Consider the following 21,897-nt stretch of genomic DNA (forward strand, 5'->3'; position numbering starts at 1 on the left):
GTGAACACACTCCTAGTTTCTGGTGCATATTAACTACTGGCAGACCGTGAATATGGCCCGCTTGCTTTAGCCTGGAACTGAGCATACTGAATAAGTGGTGTCAGTATTCCTCCAAAATTAATATACTTCTGTCTTTATTAATTTACATTTCTTCCTGACCATTGTGAACCACGTGTTAATCAAATGACTGAATGTGTTCAGTCTGCTGTCGTCTGGATAGTGACTCTTCCCAGTAGAATGACAAGCGTCATGTAACTTCTCCCCCCAATAAAATCCTAAACAAGTTCAGATATCAACCTGTTTAGTGAGTATATAAAAAAGCCTTCCACAAGAATCAACAAATCTGTAAAGATGTGGTGCTGCAAAATTACAACACAGCTTATTTTTTATTATATGGTATTTTTTCCATACAATGGACTTAATGTATCTAATGCAGTGTGTCCAATACATGCAAAATGCTTCATAGCCAATAAATCTATGTAGGCTCTGTATCCAGCTCAGCCATAGACTTGCAATGTGATCTTGGTAAAGTCAGATAAATTCTGTATATTTCAGTTTCACCATCTCTAAAATGCAGATAACAAAACCTCAGAGAGGGATTGTGAAGCCAAATTCACTAATGCTTGTAAAGCTCTTTGAGAGCCTTGCATGGAAGTGGTTTAAAAGTGCAAAGTATTAAAGAAGACGAGACTCTAATGTTCTGCTGTTTAACCCTGATCTTTGAATTTCCACACTCACTTTTGCATGTGCATCTATTAAACCCACTAAAGTAGGCTTGCACCAGGTTCAGTTGCATACACCATGAAATTTAAGCACTGTGACAAAATTCCTGTTCTACCTTGGTGGGTCTTGTGCTTATTGGTGGATTTGCTTGCCTTGGAGCTTCACAGCAGCCCTCAGTTTGGCCATTTTTCTGAACCCACAGTCCAGGTCGACTCCTCCTGTGTCTGACCAGGAGTTGTGAGGATTTGGGGGGAACCCGGGCCCGCCCTCTACTCCGGGTTCCAGCCCAGGGCCCTGTGGAACGCAGCTGTCTAGAGTGCCTCCTGGAACAGTTATGCAACAGCTACAACTCCCTAGGCTACTTCCCCATGGCCTCCTCCCAACACCTTCTTTATCCTCACCATAGTATCTTCCTCCTGGTGTCTGATAATGCTTGTACACCTCAGTCCTCCAACAGTCCGAGTTCTCACTCTCAGCTCCTCACACGCACACCACAAAGTGAAGTGAGCTCCTTTTTAAAACCCAGGTGCCCTGATTAGCCTGCCTTAATTGATTGTAGCAGCTTCTTCATTGGCTGCAGGTGTTCTAATCAGCCTGTCTTAATTGTCTCCAGAAGGTTCCTGATTGTTCTGGAACCTTCCCTGTTACCTTACCCAGGGAAAAGTGACCTACTTAACCTGGGGCTAATATATCTGCCTTCTCTTTCTCTCCTGTAGCCATCTGGCCTGATCCTGTCACAGCACCAAATGATCTGGGAGGAGTGGTAGATACGCTGGAGGGGAGGGATAGGATACAGAAGGACCTAGACAAATTGGAGGATTGGGCCAAAAGAAATCTGATGAGGTTCAATAAGGATAAGTGCAGGGTCCTGCACTTAGAATGGAAAAATCCAATGCACCGCTACAGACTAGGGACCGAATGGCTAGGCAGCAGTTCTGCGGAAAAGGACCTAGGGGTGACAGTGGACGAGAAGCTGGATATGAGTCAGCAGTGTGCCCTTGTTGCCAAGAAGGCCAATGGCATTTTGGGATGTATAAGTAGGGGCATTGCCAGCAGATCGAGGGACGTGATCATTCCCCTCTATTCGACATTGGTGAGGCCTCATCTGGAGTACTGTGTCCAGTTTTGGGCCCCTCACTACAAGAAGGATGTGGATAAATTGGAGAGAGTCCAGCGAAGGGCAACAAAAATGATTAGGGGTCTAGAACACATGACTTATGAAGAGAGGCTGAGGGAGCTGGGATTGTTTAGCCTGCAGAAGAGAAGAATGAGGGGGGATTTGATAGCTGCTTTCAACTACCTGAAAGGGGGTTCCAAAGAGGATGGCTCTAGACTGTTCTCAATGGTAGCAGATGACAGAACGAGGAGTAATGGTCTCAAGTTGCAGTGGGGGAGGTTTAGATTGGATATTAGGAAAAACTTTTTCACTAAGAGGGTGGTGAAACACTGGAATGCGTTACCTAGGGAGGTGGTAGAATTTCCTTCCTTAGAGGTTTTTAAGGTCAGGCTTGACAAAGCCCTGGCTCGGATGATTTAACTGGGAATTGGTCCTGCTTCGAGCAGGGGGTTGGACTAGATGACCTTCAGGGGTCCCTTCCAACCCTGATATTCTATGATTCTATGATCTCATATACATGTACAAAACAACTGTGCAGCCACTTTTGTGTAATAAGTTGTGCTTACAAATGGGAATATTCAAAACCAGAACGTGGCTTTGGACTGGCTAAAATTTTGGCCTTAAATGATTCAGTTCCGTACCTTCTAATAGCTACTGTGTTGAAACTACTTGATTCTATTTTCTGTGGCCAAGAAATATGCGGCAGCATTTAAGAGTCCTTCTATCCATGTCAGTCCTTATCACAATGTAAACATACCACCAGGTGGTGTGCATTAATACTCAGAGTGAAATTGATAGGAGACAGAGGGACTTGGAATTTCCATATTTACTCAGACCCTAGTGCTGAGACTTTGGAAGTGCCCAATACCTGATACTTCCAAAGAAGGCAACCTCACCCCAAAACAATCCTTTCTCTCCTCTTTCAGATGATGATGATCAGTTTACGCCCTAGAGGATGAAGCTGCATTTCCTTTGTCTCTTTATTTTAGCTCCTAGAACTGAGGATTTTATTTATGCCTATGCCACTGATTAATAACTCTTATTTTTAAAGAAAGATGGAATTATAACTAAGGGTGAACAAGCTAAAGTACATGATGCAGCCCACAGAAAAGTTTCACAGATCTTCTCTCTATTTCCTGACTTCCCTAAGCTATGGACTGCCAAAAGGATGATGTGAAAATAGAAGTGAAATATTCTTTGACTATGGCTGTCTCTCAGCAACTTGCTTTCCAGTGACACTCTCACCCCTTTTTCCTTACTGGCTTCATTCATAAAAGGTTTGCATTTTTTAAAGCTAATTCTCTAGGAGGGTTCGGTAGTGATGTAGAATCTAATGCAGTAAGGCCCATCTTTTCATTTAGCCTGCTTAGCCAGAGGCACAAGGGCATCAAGTGACTTGCACAAGATTGCTCAGTGAGTCAGTGACTGCTCTGGGATGAGAATTAAGATCCTCCTAGCTCTCAGTCTTTTGCACTAGTCACTAGATGCAGGACTGATATTAATCAACAAACATATCTGTTAAATGAAGCTGCTGTGTAGTTTGTACCTTCATTTGAGAGCTGCCGTGGAAGTTCTTGTGGAACTTTTCCATGGGAAACTATGAAAGATGTAGTCAGTGTATTATTTAGTATGCACATATACACCCACAAGTGTGCTAGGTGCTTTACAGACAAAAAGCACAACACAGCTCCTGTTGGGAAGAACTTTTGCTAAAGCTCCCATGCTACAGGCTGTTCCAGGCAAGAGAACCCCAGTGGGGAGCCCCAGGGTTTCTGCACGGGTAGCTTCTTGTACCCATGTGAAATAGCTTTCAGCTGCTAGGCCTGAATGAACAAGTCACAAAGGAGTGGGAGAAGGAAGGAATGTGAAATAATATTTTTAATTATTACAATTTTACTTATTTCCTTTTTAAAAAATCCTTTAAAAACTAACTCCTGGTCCTTACTACTACAGGGATTATTGTTACTGAACCTGTATCAAACTGCCTGCCCCTTCCCCCTGGATCCAGAAATAGCTACCTAAAGATACATTAGATAAAAGTTGATAAATGCCTAATTCACTTAGGAGCCTAAATCTCATGGGGATTTGAACTCCTAAATCACATAGGTGTTTTGAAAGTTTTACCCATTTTCAGCTAGTTTAGGCCCCAGATTAAGGTTTGGTATGAAAGAGGAGTTCTCAGATGACCAGAGACAATCTCAAATATTTGTTTGAAGACCATGTGAGATGCGTGTGAACTAGGGCTGTCAAGTGATTAAAAAAATTAATCGTGATTAATCACACTGTTAAACAATAATAGAATGCCATTTATTTAAATATTTAATAAATTTAAATTGGTATTCTATTGTTTAACAGTGTGATTAAAAGTGCAATTAATTACCATTAATTTTTTTAATCACGATTAATTTTTTTTAGTTAATCGCGTGAGTTAACTGCGATTAATCAACAGCCCTAATTTGAGATCATTGTACCTGCAGAATGCAACAATGGGGAACTGTACATGCATCTACCCTTTGTGTGCGTGGACACACCATTGGTATGCACAAATGCAGGGTTTTGCACATGCAAAGGGTGGGTATTCATTTTACCAAATTCACCCATTTTACCCGCCCTTGGAAATGGGGGCCAAAAAGAGTCGTCAGTAGGAGATCTTCATAATAAGCTTGTCACTCTCCTTTCTGACATGCTTTGCTCAGCAGTGAAATAGTTAATGTTGAAATATAAATCATCATACCTGGGCATCGGTGTTAACACTCCACTGAGAATAATGTAGCCATTCAGACCTCTCAGTATGCTATGGGCTGTCTGCAGACTCAGCCAGACATCACCACACTTGGGTCAAGTTTTTAAGGATTTCTTCTCAACCGTAACAGCTGAAGACTTCAAAAAATAAAAAAGGAAAGCTGAGATTCTGGAGCACAAGGCGCCAGTCTCAAAATAACTAATGGATCCCTGGCCTGGGCCAATTAGAATCCTGCCTGGGGGGCAACAAACATAAGAACGGCCATACTGGGTTCAACCTATGGTCCATCTAGTCCATTATCCTGTCTTCTGATAGTGGCCAAAGCCAGGTGCTTCAGAGGGAATGAACAGAACAAGCAATTATCGAGTGATCTATCCCATCGTCCAGTCCCAGCATCTGGCAGTTGGAGGGTTAGGGTCACCCAGAACATGGGGTTGCATCCCTGACCATCTTGCCTAATAGCCATGGAACTTATCTAATTAATTTTTTAACCCAGTTTTATTTTTGGGTTTCACAACATCCCCTGGCAACCAGTTCCAGAGGTTGACTGTGCACTGTGAGAAGAAGTGCTTCCTTTTGTTTTAAATCTGCTGCCTGTTCATTTCATTGGGTGACGTGATGTTATGTTAAGGGGTAAAGGGAGACTATAGGTGGGGAGAAGGACACACTTCAGCATCCTAAGGCATGGTGGGGCACCTGTGCTCTCCCTGAGACACAACCTCTCCCAGAGCTGTGGTGGGGCACTGTGGCTACGTGGACCCAGTGCAAGACCCGTGAAGTACAGTTGAGACCTGCAAGTGACAGGCTGTTTCTGCATCAAGGTCTCTTCCCTGAGGAACTGCTACAATTGAGATTGTACATTTAAAAAGTGATGTGAATCATTCTGTTCCTTGCAAACTAAGGGGTTGCTACATCCACATCCTCCCTTCTCCCCTCCCCCCAACATGGCTGCGCGTGTGGGGGCAGCAGTATCCCAGAGGGGACTCAGTAGGGGACATACAAGTGGTAGTATCCCCATTGCCCTCCACAAAGGGAGGGCAGCTTTAAATTCCAGCAGGGACCTAATAGGTAGAGGCAGCATGGGAGATACACTGGATCATTGCATCCCCTGGATGGATTCCCTGGTCCTGCCCACTTACAGGGCTGTGACTGCCTGCTCCAGGTTCCTCCATTGCAATGATAGCTTGCCCTGGTGTACCATTGCTCATGGCTGATTTTGTCCCCAGGATTACTTAGCTTGCAGAACATAGGCAGTGAACGGTGTCCCTAGCCTCTGTTTGCCAGAAGCTGGGAATGGGCGATAGGGGTTGGATCGCTTGATGATTCCCTGTTCTATTCATTCCCTCTGGGGCACCTGGCACTGGCCACTGTCGGAAGAGAGGATACTGGGCTAGATGGACCTTTGGTCTGACCCAGTATGGCCATTGTTAAGTTCTTTATCGAACCCTAGATTTCTCACTTCACTTACAAGTTTTCAAACTCTCCTGATGTAATATGTTAGTTTGGTCAGTGTTTATCGGACTGGATCCATGGACCCCAGTAACTCGGGGAGCCCTTTCTGGTGGTTTGCAGGGCAACCAGAAGAGATGGAGATTGCAGTGGGGAAGGTTGGGTACCAAAGAGACTGGGAGAGTGGAGCATGGATGGTTCACAAGATTATACCACGTAATTTTCTATGGAATGACGTTGCCCTGAGCACACCCCCCTCTGTGTAGGATGGCTGTTGGAATGTCTCTCATTGCTGCTTTGTATTTTTCCATGGTTACAGTCTCTCTGTGTAGCACACTCTTCCCGACTGTACTCCTGTATTTTCTCCTGAATAACAATACTTAACAGGTAGCAGGTATTTCAGTGTTACTGTTTCTCACTGGCCAGCCCCCTCCCGCTGGCCCTTTCCCAGTGTTATTGTCCAAGTCTGGGCAGCTGCGCCCTCCCCCGACTATTGCTGTCTCTCTCTCGGCGCACAGCCTCTCCCCGGTTATTGCAGCTCTCCCGGCCCAGTCTCACGCTGGGCGTGTCTTACGCTGCCTGTTCAGGAGGTGTGTTCCCCCCAAACTACAGCATTTCTCTCTGGCCACTGCCTGTCCTCTAGGATGGCAGTCCCAGGCTCTCACAGCCTACCGTGCCCAGGCTGACTGTCGCTCTCGTTAGAAAATGGATGGGCTCCGACTGCTCCTCCCCACACCCACTCTCCACCCCGCGCCTGTCTCTCTGCGCCCCCCCACAGTGTGAGCGCGCCGCTGTCCCGCCCCCGGCGATGGGTGTCTGTCCCTGCCCCCCACGCGCGGTGTGGGCCAGCCCCCCCCCCCACGGCCCCACATTCACAGTGGGGCTCACCCCGTCCAGCCCGCCCGTGCTTCCTCCTCAGCAGTGTGGGTACCCCCCCCCGTGTCCGTCTGTCCGTCCCTGCAGCGCTTCCCTCTCTTCACCCCAGAGCCCCCCCCGCCCTGGGTCACCCCCCCCCGTGTCCGTCTGTCCCTGCAGCGCTTCCCTTTCTTCACCCCAGTGCCCCCCCCGCCCTGGGTCACCCCCCCCGGTGTCCGTCTGTCCCTGCAGCGCTTCCCTCTCTTCACCCCAGAGCCCCCCCCCCGCCCTGGGTCACCCCCCCCCCGTGTCCGACTGTCCCTGCAGCGCTTCCCTCTCTTCACCCCAGTGCCCCCCCGCCCTGGGTCACCCCCCCCCGTGTCCGTCCGTCTGTCCCTGCAGCGCTTCCCTCTCTTCACCCCAGTGCCCCCCCGCCCTGGGTCACCCCCCCCCCGTGTCCGTCTGTCCGTCCCTGCAGCGCTTCCCTCTCTTCACCCCAGAGCCCCCCCCGCCCTGGGTCACCCCCCCCCCGTGTCCGTCTGTCCCTGCAGCGCTTCCCTTTCTTCACCCCAGTGCCCCCCCCGCCCTGGGTCACCCCCCCCCCGGTGTCCGTCTGTCCCTGCAGCGCTTCCCTCTCTTCACCCCAGAGCCCCCCCCCCGCCCTGGGTCACCCCCCCCCGTGTCCGACTGTCCCTGCAGCGCTTCCCTCTCTTCACCCCAGTGCCCCCCCGCCCTGGGTCACCCCCCCCCCCGTGTCCGTCCGTCTGTCCCTGCAGCGCTTCCCTCTCTTCACCCCAGTGCCCCCCCCGCCCTGGGTCACCCCCCGTGTCCGTCTGTCCCTGCAGCGCTTCCCTCTCTTCACCCCAGTGCCCCCCCCCGCCCTGGGTCACCCCCCGTGTCCGTCTGTCCCTGCAGCGCTTCCCTCTCTTCACCCCAGCGCCCCCCCCGCCCTGGGTCACCCCCCCCCCGTGTCCGTCCGTCTGTCCCTGCAGCGCTTCCCTCTCTTCACCCCAGCGCCCCCCCCGCCCTGGGTCACCCCCCCCCCCGTGTCCGTCCGTCTGTCCCTGCAGCGCTTCCCTCTCTTCACCCCAGCGCCCCCCGCCGCGTGTCACTCCCCCCGCGCCCCCCGCTCCCCCCGGGCCGGGAGTGACGCGCTCCGCAGCGCCAGCCCCTCTCGGCGGGCAGCAGCTGGTTGTCAGCCGCTCCGGAGCGCGGCCGGGCCAGCGTCCCCTCCCGTCCCCGCACCGAGCCGCCGGGCTGGCGCAGGCCGGCAGGCCCCAGGCGCGGCCCCGGCCCCGCAGCAGGTAGGCACCGGGCCCGGCTCCCCGCGGCGGGCGGCCGGCGGGGGCCGTTGAGAGGGGGCCGGGCTGTGCGGGGCTCCGGCGGCCGCCGCGTCCCCGTGCGGGGCCGGGGTGTTTATCTCGGTACCCTCGGGCTGGGCGGGGGACACAACTGCCCCCTGCCCGGGCCCGCGGGGGGCGGCCCGCCGGCTGGGGGGCAGGCGGTGTTCCGGGCCACCTGGCCCGCGGGGCTTGGGGGGTTGGGGGGCACAGCGGGCGCGGGGGGGGGGGTTGGGGGCGCTAGGGGTGGGTTGGAGCGAGTTTGTTGGGGGTGCAGGGGGTCACTGGGAGTTTGGGGTGCACACAGGGCACGGGGAGTTGGAGGGGTTTGTTGGGAGGGCACAGGGGTCACTAGGCGTTGGAGGGGTTAGTTTGGGGTGCACAGGGGCACTGGGAGTTGGAGTTTGTTGGGGGGCAGGAGTCACTGGGCGTTTGGGGGGCAGGGGTCACCGGGAGTTGGAGGGGTTTGTTGGGAGGGCACAGGGGTCACCGGGAGCTGGAGGAGTTAGTTTGGGGTGCACAGGGGCACTGGGAGTTGGAGTTTGTTGGGAGGGCACAGGGGTCACCGGGAGTTGGAGAGGTTTGTTGGGAGGGCACAGGGGTCACTAGGCGTTGGAGGGGTTAGTTTGGGGTGCACAGGGGCACTGGGAGTTGGAGTTTGTTGGGGGGCAGGGATCACTGGGAGTTTGGGGGGCAGGGGTCACCGGGAGTTGGAGAGGTTTGTTGGGAGGGCACAGGGGTCACTAGGCGTTGGAGGGGTTAGTTTGGGGTGCACAGGGGCACTGGGAATTGGAGTTTGTTGGGGGGCAGGGATCACTGGGAGTTTGGGGGGCAGGGGTCACCGGGAGTTGGAGGGGTTTGTTGGGAGGGCACAGGGGTCACCGGGAGCTGGAGGGGTTAGTTTGGGGTGCACAGGGGCACTGGGAGTTGGAGTTTGTTGGGGGGCAGGGATCACTGGGAGTTTGGGGGGCAGGGGTCACCGGGAGTTGGAGGGGTTTGTTGGGAGGGCACAGGGGTCACCGGGAGCTGGAGGGGTTAGTTTGGGGTGCACAGGGGCACTGGGAGTTGGAGTTTGTTGGGGGGCAGGGATCACTGGGAGTTTGGGGGGCAGGGGTCACCGGGAGTTGGAGAGGTTTGTTGGGAGGGCACAGGGGTCACTAGGCGTTGGAGGGGTTAGTTTGGGGTGCACAGGGGCACTGGGAGTTGGAGTTTGTTGGGGGGCAGGGATCACCGGGAGTTGGAGGGGTTTGTTGGGAGGCACACACGGATCATTGGGGGGGTTGGATGGCGCTAGTTGAAGGTTGCCCGCTGCTCTGTGGGGTTGGAGGTGCACGCAGGTCAGTGGGGTGGATGGTGTTTGAGTGGAGGGGGACGCAGCTCATTAGCGTGAGTTGCAGCGAGTTTGTTGGGGTGCGCGCATGGTGCTGGGGGCTTGTTTGCAGAGGTCACTGGGGTTGTTTGGGTGAATGTGCACGGGTCGCTGGGGGTTGGACGGGGCTAGGGCTGGACCGGGCCGATGGTGAGGGGGTGAGCTCTGGTTAGGTGGCGGCCGGGGCTTAGCAGGAAGGGTTGGATGTTGGGGGATCAAGGATTTCATGGCGGGTGCTATGGGTTGAGGGGGTTGCATGGGAAGGGCTGTTTTGTGGGGGTGCACCCTCCACCGTAATGCATTGCTGGGGGGAGGGTTGCCTAGCGGGGTGCAAGGGGGAATTGCGGAGGACGGTTGCGGGGCGAGTGTCCTGTGCCGGGTGCGGGGTTCCGCGTGCACCGCTCGGCACAGGGGCGTGCAGAGAGCGTGGTCCCGTTTGTGCCGGGGGGGGGGGGGAAAGAGATTTCGCCGTTTTTTAAACTCCCCCTCTGCGTTCTGATTCCATCTCCCCCGGTTTCAAACCGAACCCGGCTGGCGGTGGCGGCTGCTCCTCCCTCCCTGCTCCGCTTTCCCGGGAAGTTCTCATTAACGTCTCTAATTAGCATTATTCCTGGAGAAAGGTTAAGGTTAGAGCGTCCTTCCCTTATCGGGAGAGCTGCCTCCCCCTTCCCCGGAAGAGCACAAAAGCGCAGAAAGAAAGTGGGAGGAGGCAGATCAATGGGGGAAGCTACAGACCCATTAATTCACAGGGAACCTTTCTCCCTCCCTGAAGCATCGATTTTCCCTTTCCCTGGTGCACAGGGCACAAGAATAATATCACACTACACCTAGAAGGGGCTCAGGGCTTTAACATTTCGCTGTCTCTGCGCCTTATTTTCCTCCCATTTCTGGTGAGGGATTGTGCTGGAAATAGCTTTCTTCCTAAAGGTAAAGCCCTACTTATGGGTCAATCCCTGCTTCATGCTGAAACCCCTGCCTACCAGGGCTGGAGCTATTTACACACATGCTCAGACGGATTTGCCTTAGTGATCTATTTATTTACATATATTTGGATGAGTATAAATGGAAAGAATGAAACTTCCTTCCTTTCAGAGTTCACATTTCACACTGCATAGATCTCAGCCCCACCTGTGTGTATAGACACTACATTGGAAATAATCTTACAAACAAATAAACAGCCTTTTCACTCTTTAGGCAGTTTGGTTATTTTTCTGTATTTAGCTCATAGTATACAATGGAAACAGGCTAGTCAATTTTCACCTGTTCATAGTTTCTAGCCAGTTTCATTTCTACATTTTCAGGCATTAACCCAATAGTCCCTTGGGTTTGGTGGGAAACGGATTGTTAGAGTCTGTTCTTGCACTGTTTGCTACTGCTATGAAAATATATTGACCAAAATGTTCCTATTGATTATATGTCGTGCAAAAATATGTTTTCACAAAACTTTCAATTTGGGTCTAGATTGGACTTGGCAACATCTCTTAATATCTATATACTCAGACCATCACATTTTTGATCATTTTTTACGGTGTCCATGGAAGACTAAAGTATCCTTTCATTCTGAGCGATTTATGGGCTAGGAGGTTTAATCATGTCCTTTCATATAAAATCAAATACTTGTTTGATTTTGACCAAGATCTGTTTGCATGAAGGTGGATTGAAGACTTGCACCTTAAACAGAGTATTCAAACATATATAATGTTAATAGTACCTAGCCGTAGCTGTAGTTGCTTGGAAAATTCACACTTTCCCCCTCAGTATCTTACAGTAGCGGTTTTTCAACCTGTTTTCATTTGCGGATCCCTAAACATTTTCAAATGGAGATGCAGACTTCTTTGGAAATCTTAGACATAGTCTGCGGATCCATAGGGGCCTGCGGACCTCAGATTGACAACCACTGTCCTATACCCTTTGTTCAGCACCTCCCAACTGAACAGCAAGAGCACCTGAAGATTCCACCCAGCCCGGAGGGCAGACATTCAGAATCTGTTGGAAGAATGCCTGCTCCTCCTTGCCTTGGGTAATGACATCTGGAATGTGCATGTGCTGTTTAGTAACAGTCTCTTTTGGGGTCTTTTTTAGAGAAAGATCTTAGGAAGGAGGGAAAACATAAGACAACAGAGCTCATGAATATTCCCTTTTCCTGTAAAATATTCAGCTAGGTCTCATCTCACCTGATTTGGGGAACTAGTAAGAATAAATTCTTATTTTTTCATGTCCTAGCAAGGGCTAAGCAGCTTCTTTCCCCTTACTCTATCACACAAGATCATTCTCTTCTAGGGTGTAACAGGATTTACTATAAGTAAGAACTCTAGTCAACCTGATAGGAAGGGCATTCATAATATAGTGTTGGTTTGTAATCTATAGAAATAGGTACCAGATCTTATGGATTCCTAACTCTAAAACTGAATTGAATCAGCAATGCTTTAGCTTTGTTGGGCTCTGTGGTGCATTAATTGGCTGCTACAATATCCAGTGCCTTTGACCTGAGGAGTTTTATCCTCCATTATTAAGCCTTTCTGTGAACTGAAGTGGTTAAGTTAAGGTCAGATGTGGTTCAGTACCTTCTTGGCATGCTCAGAAGACTGTGTTTAACGCATGCTGACATGGAGATGAGGCTACCCTTTTGGTAGGGTATTCCCCCAGACTGATACTACCGTCAAGGGGGCCAGTGGGAGGTGCCGTCCTTCAAGACAACATTCTGGTAGCATTCTCCCAAGTTGCTGCTGCGTACAGGTAAAGCAGCTACAAGGGCAGGCAACTATGCCACACGGAGTTGGTTCTAAAAAAGGTGGCTGACTCCACTGTAAAACTAACACTGGCAAATGGTGACTATGCTTGTCACCTGTCTGAGTGAGGTGGAGCAATTGGTATTTCCATTGAAATTTTCTTTTTGCGAATACAGACGAAGACGGCTGCTACTCTGAAATCACCACCCTAGATTTTGGTTTCTGGAGTCCACAGAAAAAACAGGCCAGGGTAGCGTGTCATGCAAAAAAGTAGAGATATACTTCTAAATAAAACCAGATAACCTCAAAAAGAAAATAAGCAACACAGCAACAACAGTTCTCAGATCCTGGAAAATAAATTGTGATAGAGGGTGTAACTGACTTTGGAGGCATTTGCAAACCAGTTCCAGAGAAACTGAGCCTACCTGTAAAATAAGCCGGTTACTGATATCGCCTGCATATATTTACAAGGCATGGTTATAAGAAGAGCTTTCCTACCCTACTCAGTTTCAGCCTGTGGTGTGAAAGGTTGTTCTTTAAGAAGTTCTGAAGAGAAAAGATTATTCATGAAAAAGGGAATCATTGTCTGGTGATTAAAGCACAAGATGGAGTTCTGCAATCTAGGTTCTGTTCCTGGGTCTGCCACCAACTCACTCTGAGGCTTTCAGCTAATCACTGCAGCTATTGGTGACTCAGTTTCTTCAGTTCTGAAATAGGAATACTGTTGCTCTAATTCAAAGAGAAATGGTGGGGCTTAAAATTTACGAATGTTTATAAAGTGCTTGAAGATTCTTGAATGGAAGGTACTATAGAGGTGCAAAGTATTATTAATATTGCACATGCATTTTCTTTTGCTAACTAGAATACCTGTTTAGATCAAATCCATCTGTAGAGCAGATGTGAATATTGGACTGGAGAGAAGGAGAGTGGCAGTGATGTTTTTCCAAGTCCCTTGCTGTACCTGGAGTCCTCGTTCAGATATTTGGGTGTGGCCCTGTGAATATACTCGACAGGCACTCGCTTTGCCTTTCAGAAAAGGAGCTGCACGAGTATTTCATGACCCCTAATCATTCAATCCCATGAACACTAGAAATGAAGCAACAGAACTTTACTGCAGTGTGAGAAGATCTCTCCTGAGAGCTGGAAAGGGGAGGGATAAGGGAGTGGGAGGGAGGAAGGAAGGTTAGGTTAGGAAGGAGGGAGCAAGAGAAAGAAAAAGAGATTGTGCTAGCTGATTAGGGCAGCTGCTGTCGCTTTCATCTGTGTCATGACTGGCATGGTACGGGTGAAGAGAAGGCAAATCTGGAGCCAGGCTGTGGTAATGGACTGTGTTCTTTTTTTAATGAAAGTTTCATTTGAAGTTTGTTTACAGGAAAGAAGAAATTAGCAGAGAGAATTCTCCTGAGAATCCAGAGAGGAAAAGAATGAGCTGCCTGACTCACAGGCTGAAAGGGAGGGGAAGGGCAGATTATATTTACCGTATTGCTCTGAATTGTAGCTGGTGCTACTGTTCAAAAATTTCACTTAATCTGAGGCGGCTTCAATAAGCGTCTCCACTGTCCAGTCACAGGATTGGTATTCAGAGCAAAATTAAGAGGGGATTTTTCCATCAGATGTTTTGAACTGGCTTGTTTCATTCGTTTTGACACCATGCTGTATTCGGGTGCACGAGCCTTTTTGTGCTGCAGCCAGAAAAATTATCCCTCTCATACAAGCTGAAATGTAAGTTATTACTGGAGTCCTAGCTGGGGAAAAAAGCTGTAGGTTATTGTTTGGATGGGTCTCGCATCCCTGGAATCTTCGCTGGCATAAGGAGGGCACTGCCACGAGTCATTGCTGGCATTGATAGGGCACTGCAAGGAAGTCACAGAGCTCAGGGCCTTATTTGCTTTGACAGGATACGCTGATGAGGAAGTTTGCAACTGCCACCAGTGTAGTACTAGCTAGTAGTGACAGGACACTGCTAAGGGCATCTTAAATGGCTAAATCCAGAACTTGTGTTAGCAAGGCAGCGAAGGAAGATGCTGCCTCTCACATCCATGACTCTGGGCTGTGTTGCAGTTTAGAGAGACTGGAAGAGCACCAAGGGCTAAGCAGCTCCCAGGGCAGCATTATTTGGGTGCTGCTGCAAGGAACTTCAGGAACCATTGTGTGTGGCTGTGATAGGACACTGTTACGAGTTAGCTGTGGGTGATGTATTGATTGGACACTACCAAGAGGCAGTTCCCACTGCTGGCTTTATGTGTGGTATTGATGGGGTACTGCCATGCTGCTGGTCACACTGCTAGATCTGCATGCTGCAAAAACGGGGCACCGCTGCCAGGAACTTAATCCTACTGGAGTCTTTAAATGTAAATGCTCTTGTTCTCCCAGTTGGAGTCCAGGCTGAAAAGGTGCGGAGGACGCCTGCCTCTGTAAGGTTCCACCTCAATAGCATGGTCTTTTTGCTGATAGGTCATGTTAGAGACTGCTAGTCATGCCCTGAGTCTTATTGGACTTCAGTCATTTACAGCTGGGTCAGTTTCTTTCTCGATATCTCTCGGATAAATTAATGCGTTGGATAACAGGCCAATATATTGTACGGAGGGGGATTTTATATGTAACCCAGCGTTTCACAATACACTGATAGGAAAGATGCTATATGTACATGTGTGCATAAACATACATCTGTACATATGTACTAGAATCCAGTATCCGATGGGTGAGCTTGTGGGTGCTGAGACAGGGCAGTCTCCTCTAGAATTTGCACCTTAAAGATATTTTCTTAAGCATGGGCCTGGCCATTTTCATTCAGCCCTGCAAGATGCACTCTGGGCCCACTCCTTCTCTTGATGTGGACTGGTCCGATGGAAAGCTGTGAGCAGCAGGAGACCTTGGCATTTAGTCTGTCCACTTAAGATCATTGTTCCAGGTTAAGCTTTGTAAGGATGCCCAGATACCATGGTGATGGTCGGTTGGTGTCTCTCTCTATATCTATATATATAATGTTAGCAGTGGAAGATCCCCTTCCAGTTCAGTCTATGTAAGAAGAGGAAAAAAAACAAAAACAAACAAAAACAAAAAACCACACAACACAAACAAACACGGCAGCAGTTCTCAGAGCCTCAGCAGTTCTCAGAGCATTCAAGGTAGCAGAGTAGACATTCCTGCTGTGGCTGGAGCCAGGCTCTGAAGCCCAGGGAGGGGAGTGGGTCTCAGAGCCCAACCAGGAACATCTACACTGCTATTTTTAATGCTGGAGTGAGAGCCCTGCCTATCTAGGTCTGTAGACCCAGGCTCTGACACTCACTGCCCCAGGGTTGTTGGTGTTGTGTTTCTTTTTTTGCAGTGTCAACATACATTACCTATTATGAAACTAAGGGTATCAGATTAAAACTTTTAGAGAATATTTAAGGTCATAGACACATATCGAATAGGCATTATTGTCCCCAGCCATGTCAGTTCACGTTTGTCAAAAATGTTATAACCATGAATTGCAAATGAAGACAGAGAAAAGTTGTATGGATCTTAGCCAAAATGCCAAGAAAAAGTGCTGTTTACCCTGAGTGTGTCCTGTTGGGCCAAGCTGCCATGGGTTTGGAAGCATGTGTGTGCTTCTGCCTGGGTTCTAGTCGTGTATGTCCATACTTGGTTGGAAGCGGCATGTTTTAGCCCTGTCATGTGAGCATGAGTGTGCCCATGTCCTTCTAGTGCAAGAGTGCATGTGTGGTTAGTAGAAGCCTCCCCGTGTAACTAGCTGTGCCCAGTGTATGATTTTACAAATGTCCAAGCTGAGGCTGTACAGAAGCTGTAAATTCCAGGAAACTCCCTCTGAGGCACAACTCAGTGAGGAGGGGGTTGGGGGAGGGAGCAGGCTAAACCCAGCAATTCCTGCCCTGAGTGCGCAGATGGCTCTTCAGGGACAAGGAAGGAAGAAAGGTCAAACCTGTTCTTACAGAATTTTGTTCACAATTTAAAAAAAAAAAAAAAGTCTGCCGGAGGCAGAGCAGCTTTACAAGGTGCAGGTGGTGGTTGGAGGGGCACTTACTTGGTGCAAGGAAGAGGAGTGGGGATTGGTATTTTGTCCAGTGCTCAAAACGCTGGAGGGAAATGGAGAGGCTACAAGCCCGTGAAAGGTTGTTTTAAATACAAGGCAATAGTAGCTAAAGCAGAAAGTGACTCTGGGCACGTGTTCAGTGTCTCCACAGCTTTTGATGGGGTCTCGGTCTTATTTTGGGAGGGAACAAGAGAAAAGGCAGATAGAGGAACCATTACAGCACATGTGTTGCATATCCCCATGTTATCAGTGCTTCCTTCATTACAGTGTATTGCTGTGGCCTCTGCTTGGAAGGCCCAGCTCTGTGGTTCCTTAGCTCCTCCTTTCATTCAGAATCTCACTGCTGCTTTTATAATGCTGATGATTTTGAAATCCAGTGGCTGACCTTTTGGCTCTGGAAGCTATCCAAGGGCTGTGTCTTGAAGCACAGTAAAGGTTAGAAAGGAGGAAGAGAAAGAATGTCCTTGCAGCTGTGGGAGTGGGAGAGAGGAATTTAATCTATGCCATAGGAAAGTCAGTGGGATTGCCGAGTGAGGGTGTCCATGACTTCTGAAATGGCATGTTCCCTCCTCAGTGCTGGCAGTTTTCAGAGCAGCAGGACTAGTGAGTAGAGCATTATTTATAATTAAAAAAAAATGCAGGCCTCACTCCTGCTACAGATTGCAAGGGTGCATTTCACACTATCGTGGTGTTGCGTGTGGTTCATACATGCTTGTTCCGGAGAGTGGAAGAGCCTCCGGGTCACATCTTGGCTTACCCAACTCCATGGGTTTCTCTCTGCGGTTAGACATCCCTTTCTGCAGGGGAACCCAGAAAATTGGGGTTCTACAGATGTTTCTGGATCGTGTCTGGGCTCGCTATTCCCCCTCAGGTCCCATTTGCATCACTTTCATGGTGTTACTGTGGCTTCTTTGGCATCTCTGGCCCTGGCCCTGCTGAAAAGTCCCAGGAATCTGCAGGCAGATCCAAGGGCCTGTGAAGCCTTTGAAGATCTTAGTCTCATGCTGAAAACCAGAGGTTAAGTGTTAGGCTGCAGGTTCTTAGGCCCTGTCCACACTACAGGCATATCCCCTGCTGCTGTGTATGGGCATATCTCCATGGAAATCAGAGCTGGTCTGCAGATTTTCACTAAAAGAACAGGAGTACTTGTGGCACCTTAGAGACTAACCAATTTATTTGAGCATAAGCTTTCGTGAGCTACAGCTCACTTCATCGGATGCATACTGTCATAGATTTTCACTAGTGGCTGATCTGGCCTGACCCTTCCTGCTTGGTTAGAGAAATGGTGGTGGTGGTGTTTGGGTGTGCGTTTTTGGTTTTTAAACACAATGTTCAGTCTAATACTTTTCGAAACCATTTGAAGAAAGTCACACCCTGTCTGCGCCACTTGCAGAGCCATTTATCTGCCACGGACACACTGTAGTGTCGATGGAGATTAAAGGGTAAACTGCAGGGCTCAGCCATCCGCTCCTACAGGATGCGAGCTCTTTCTAATTGTCCTCAATTACAGACTGAGCCATTCCTCAGGCACGTCTTCAAACAGGAAGCAGAGCACTGGTGCTCTCCGCAGGGGAAATGCTACCTAGCCCAGAGCATGATGGGAAGGGCTATTTTCAGAGTCCCTGAATGCCAAGAGGTGAACACGTTTCTTTGGGGATGCAGGAGCTGCTGTACCCCCAAAGGGATGTGGTCAGGAGCTTCAAAACCAAAGCAGATTTAACCCTTTTGCCGTTCGCTTTCAGGATGAGACATCGGTGAGCAGCGAGGATTTTGATATGAACGACTCCACATGGATCTCAGCTGACCAGCATCTTAACTCCAGTTTGAGCCCCAGTCAGGACGAGAGCATGCGCAGCCCTCAGAATCTCCACAGCCAGGAGGATGGTGAGTGCTCCTGACGTCCATGGGGCAGGGGAAGGGAGGGCTGCACGTCTTTGGCATAGGCGGTTTTTAGTCACTCATTAAACTTTAACTGCTCCATTTCAATCCGATGTCTCACCTGAGGGATGGATTTCATAGCAGTACGTGCCCAGGGACTGCACTGGAGTCAAACCCCTCTTGTTGGTACCACGTGGAACTAGTGTACGTTCCATCTCTCTCAGTGCTGCTGGCACCTGTCTGGCGATACTCTGTTGCAGCTGATGGTTGTGATAAGGTCTCCGTGGGTTGGGGCATCGCAACATGGTTCTAAGTTTTTCATGAATCCAGATAGTGGATAAGAGACACTTCCTGCGACAAGAGGCAATGGAGTTACCGTGACATGCACTGGACACACTTGTTCCTAGAGCTGAACACATTGGCAGGGCTAGAATCAGGTCTGAGCACTGTGATGCAGGAGGTGCAGAGGGAGGGATGAAGGAGCATGGCAAGGCCCTGAGATATGGGCTTCGCAGCCGGAAGCATTCAGTTGAGTTACACGTTTTGGAGTGGTTTTGATCCCCAAGAAGAAGCTGGATGCTCAGCAGTGGGAATGGGATGCATAGATGAGAAGCGGGGGTATCTGCCTGGGTAGTGCAGGTAATTGAGAAGGGTCAAGGTTGAGCAGCATGGAATGGGTGAGGGGAGGCAGGCTGGTAAGGAGGGGTGCTCCATGAAACATGTTGGCTTTAGAAAAGTAACTAAGGGGTGGAAGTCCGAGTTCAGGTCAAAGTTCATCTCCATGGTATTAGAATGAGAGTCAGACTACTGACTCTGCCCCATTCTCAAGTGGCTGAATCCCTCATTGTCTCCAGAGAGCTCTGTGCAGAGGCAGTTTGAGAGCTGATAGGAAGTGGGTGCATCTTGGGGCAACTCAGATCAAGTTAGTGGTGCTTTAAGAGGAGGGACTGGAAAGCCACCCTGTACTGTGAGAAAGAAAGGGCTTTTGGGCCAGCATATCTGCCTGGCGTGGGTTTTAGCCACTCATGGCCAGAGGCAGAGTGTTGGTGCCCTGGTGCGTTGTCCACTCAGATACAACGGGGCAAGTTTGGTTTATGTTGCAAAGCTGCTGTTTTGAGAAACTGCTGTCTTTAAAGCTAGCAGCGCCTGCCCAGTAGGCTCACACAGGCAGCAGTAAGGATGTGAAACTTGCCTGCTCTGCAGGGTGTCCCGGTGTCAGTGGTAGAAGACAGGCTAGCCTTTCTCCCCCCCTCATGAATACATCGCTAAGCCCTGTACAGTCCAATTGCAGCACGGTAGGTGGAGGGACCTGTTGAGGGTAACACAGCTTGTTGTCACACCACTTCAAGTGCCGCAGAAGTGATGCTTAGAAGGGCTTGGCATCAGGCTGTGCCATCATCTATTGCACTCAGCACTCTGTTCTTCAGCACGTAGTACCCTCCACACCTATGGTTCTAGGCTCGTATTTCTCTACTCCACTGTACTTTGCAGCTCTGGTGACAGAACATTTCCCAGCCCACGGTTTGTGATGCAGCATGGCATTCCAATGCCTGTTGTTCATGAATGCTCTAGAATGAAATGCTTTGGATCCATTTCCCCAGCGCTGCAGTGTGCTAAAGGACAATGGTTTAGGCAGAAGCTTAAGATTTCTTCACTGAGACTAAAGTTTTGTCTCCCCACCCACTTTGGGAATTGCAGTGTGAGTATAATGGGAATAACACTTCTCTCTCCAAGGGCGAGTATCCTTTCTCAAGGATGCACAGCCCACAAAAGCTCTACACCCCGGATGGTGAGTGCTCCTTATTTTTGTGGGGCTGTCATGGTGCAGGTGTCAGTGTAGGACAAGGGGAGGAAGGGCTGCAGATCTTTGGCACAGAAGGTTTATAATCACTCATTAAACGTTAAGCATTCCATTTCAATCAGGCTCCACACCTCTGGTTTCTGCTTAGGGAAACCCTCTCTTCTGTAGCTCCTTTCATTCAATTCAGGGGCCGACTAGAGTTTAAACTGTACATGTGATTTCTTCTCCCCTGTCGAGTCTGTGCACATGCCTTAGGGTCTCTCTCATATGGGTCAGGGGCAGGAGAGCGATGGAATATACTGATCAGAGGTGATAGAGACAAAGAATAAGCATGCTGGCTGTGGAGGACACTTTAATTGAAACCAGATTATTGGGGTCTCCATTAGACTGGCAGATACTATGGAATTTTACAGGACTGACTAAGAGCTAGGGATGATTTTGTATTTCCAGTGAATACCAATGGCCCATATCACGTGCTGGAGTGAGTTTAGGATGTGGACTGGTGCCACTGGGATGGAAGGCCTTGGCCAGTCCAGTTGCCAGCAACATCAAGAATGGAATCAGCCAGAGGGTGTGATGGGAAGGGCTGAGAGGGGAGGAATGAAGTGATGCTTCAGGAACAGGAGACAAAACAGAAGTGAGGAAAATGTGATGGTGGGAGGGATAGTCCAGGACAACAGCTACTGAGAGTTGGGGAAATGGAGAGGCAAATGGGGCTTAAAGGGAGAGAGAATTTAATGAGCCACAGTTTTTAAACCATGCCCATTTCCGTGGAGTCCTGGGTCAAGGGTCTGTCCCCTTACAGCTATCGAGTGGATATGGCGATTTTTTTATTGCCCAAATTTGTCTATTTGTCCATAGGACAGGGATAGTCCAGAGAGTAGCAATGCAAACACCCTGCCCCTGACCTGAAGGGGCCATGCCCCCTCCCTCCCCAGCTGGGTGGATGGCCAGGACCATTCAGTCCTTTACCCTCTCTGCTGAGACGGCCAACAAAGGGACCAGTTAGTCCCCATTTTGTAAGGGGTTTTGGGATGGACATCTGTCCACTAGGAACTGGATTGAGGCCATCTGCTAACAGCTTTGTCACAACAGCCCTGGGCTGGATTTCAGCAGCCAGCAGGTGAAGGGGCAACTGACCTGAACAAACACTGCACTACACCAGGAGTTGCAACTGGACAGCGGAAACACACTTTGCATTTAAGTGCCAGGTCTTGTAGGAGTCTGAGTGAGTGCTTTGGTCTTCGCATTGACTAGTGAGGGCTGTTTTCAAGACCTGATAATGGCTCCAAAACTGTGGCCATGGATTACTCCAGCAAGCACAAGAAACAAGTCATTGGCTGGGTCAGTAATAGGGCAGGATGCACAGCTGGAGCAGTTGGCAGGAAGGGATGTGTGTGTCAGATATTTTGTTTGACAAATAGAAAAAGAGGTACCCGCACTGTCAAGTATCTCACAACATGGAGCAGAGTCCAGTTTCCTTCCTTGTCTTTTAAACCCTCCTTGGACTTGCCTCATGAGCCGTGTCTGTTTCAGTTCTCTCTGTTGCTCCCACAGTCCCAATGCCAGTGGTGCATGAGCACCGTCTCCTCTGCAGTTCCTGTCCATGGGAACAGGCACATTTCATCTTTTCGCTACATCTCATTGGAAAACATTCCTATCCTTCCTCTTCTGTGTCTGAAAATCTCTGTCCTGCTATTGTTTAGCTGTAAAGGCATTTGCAATACACATTCCATGAAAGACTGTTTACAAAAGAAAGTTGTAATGCACAGTTGCCATCTAATCAGAGGGACCCAGTGCTAAGATCATGAACTATAGATAGATTTCAAAAACTTTATTTTAAGGACAAAGCAGCAA

The 21,897-nt window shown here is 49.4% G+C and overlaps 1 protein-coding gene across 3 annotated transcripts in view; it reads left to right on the forward strand.

Moving 5' to 3' along the window:
* The window catches only part of NOL4L (nucleolar protein 4 like), a 105,948-nt gene that overhangs the window by 56,375 nt on the left and 27,676 nt on the right, over positions 1-21,897 (forward strand). Inside the window, exons 1-2 of one of the 3 annotated variants that reach the window (XM_073308640.1) lie at positions 7,994-8,191; positions 18,104-18,245. In XM_073308640.1, the coding sequence (XP_073164741.1) occupies positions 18,137-18,245 (109 nt within the window). In that variant the 5' untranslated portion in view covers positions 7,994-8,191; positions 18,104-18,136. Of the gene's footprint in view, positions 1-7,993; positions 8,192-13,502; positions 13,644-18,103; positions 18,246-21,897 lie in introns of those variants that run through there. The other 2 variants (XM_073308638.1, XM_073308637.1) reach the window with 2 other exon arrangements.

Source organism: Lepidochelys kempii, chromosome 13 (assembly GCF_965140265.1).
Source record: "Lepidochelys kempii isolate rLepKem1 chromosome 13, rLepKem1.hap2, whole genome shotgun sequence".
Classification (NCBI taxonomy): domain Eukaryota; kingdom Metazoa; phylum Chordata; order Testudines; family Cheloniidae; genus Lepidochelys; species Lepidochelys kempii.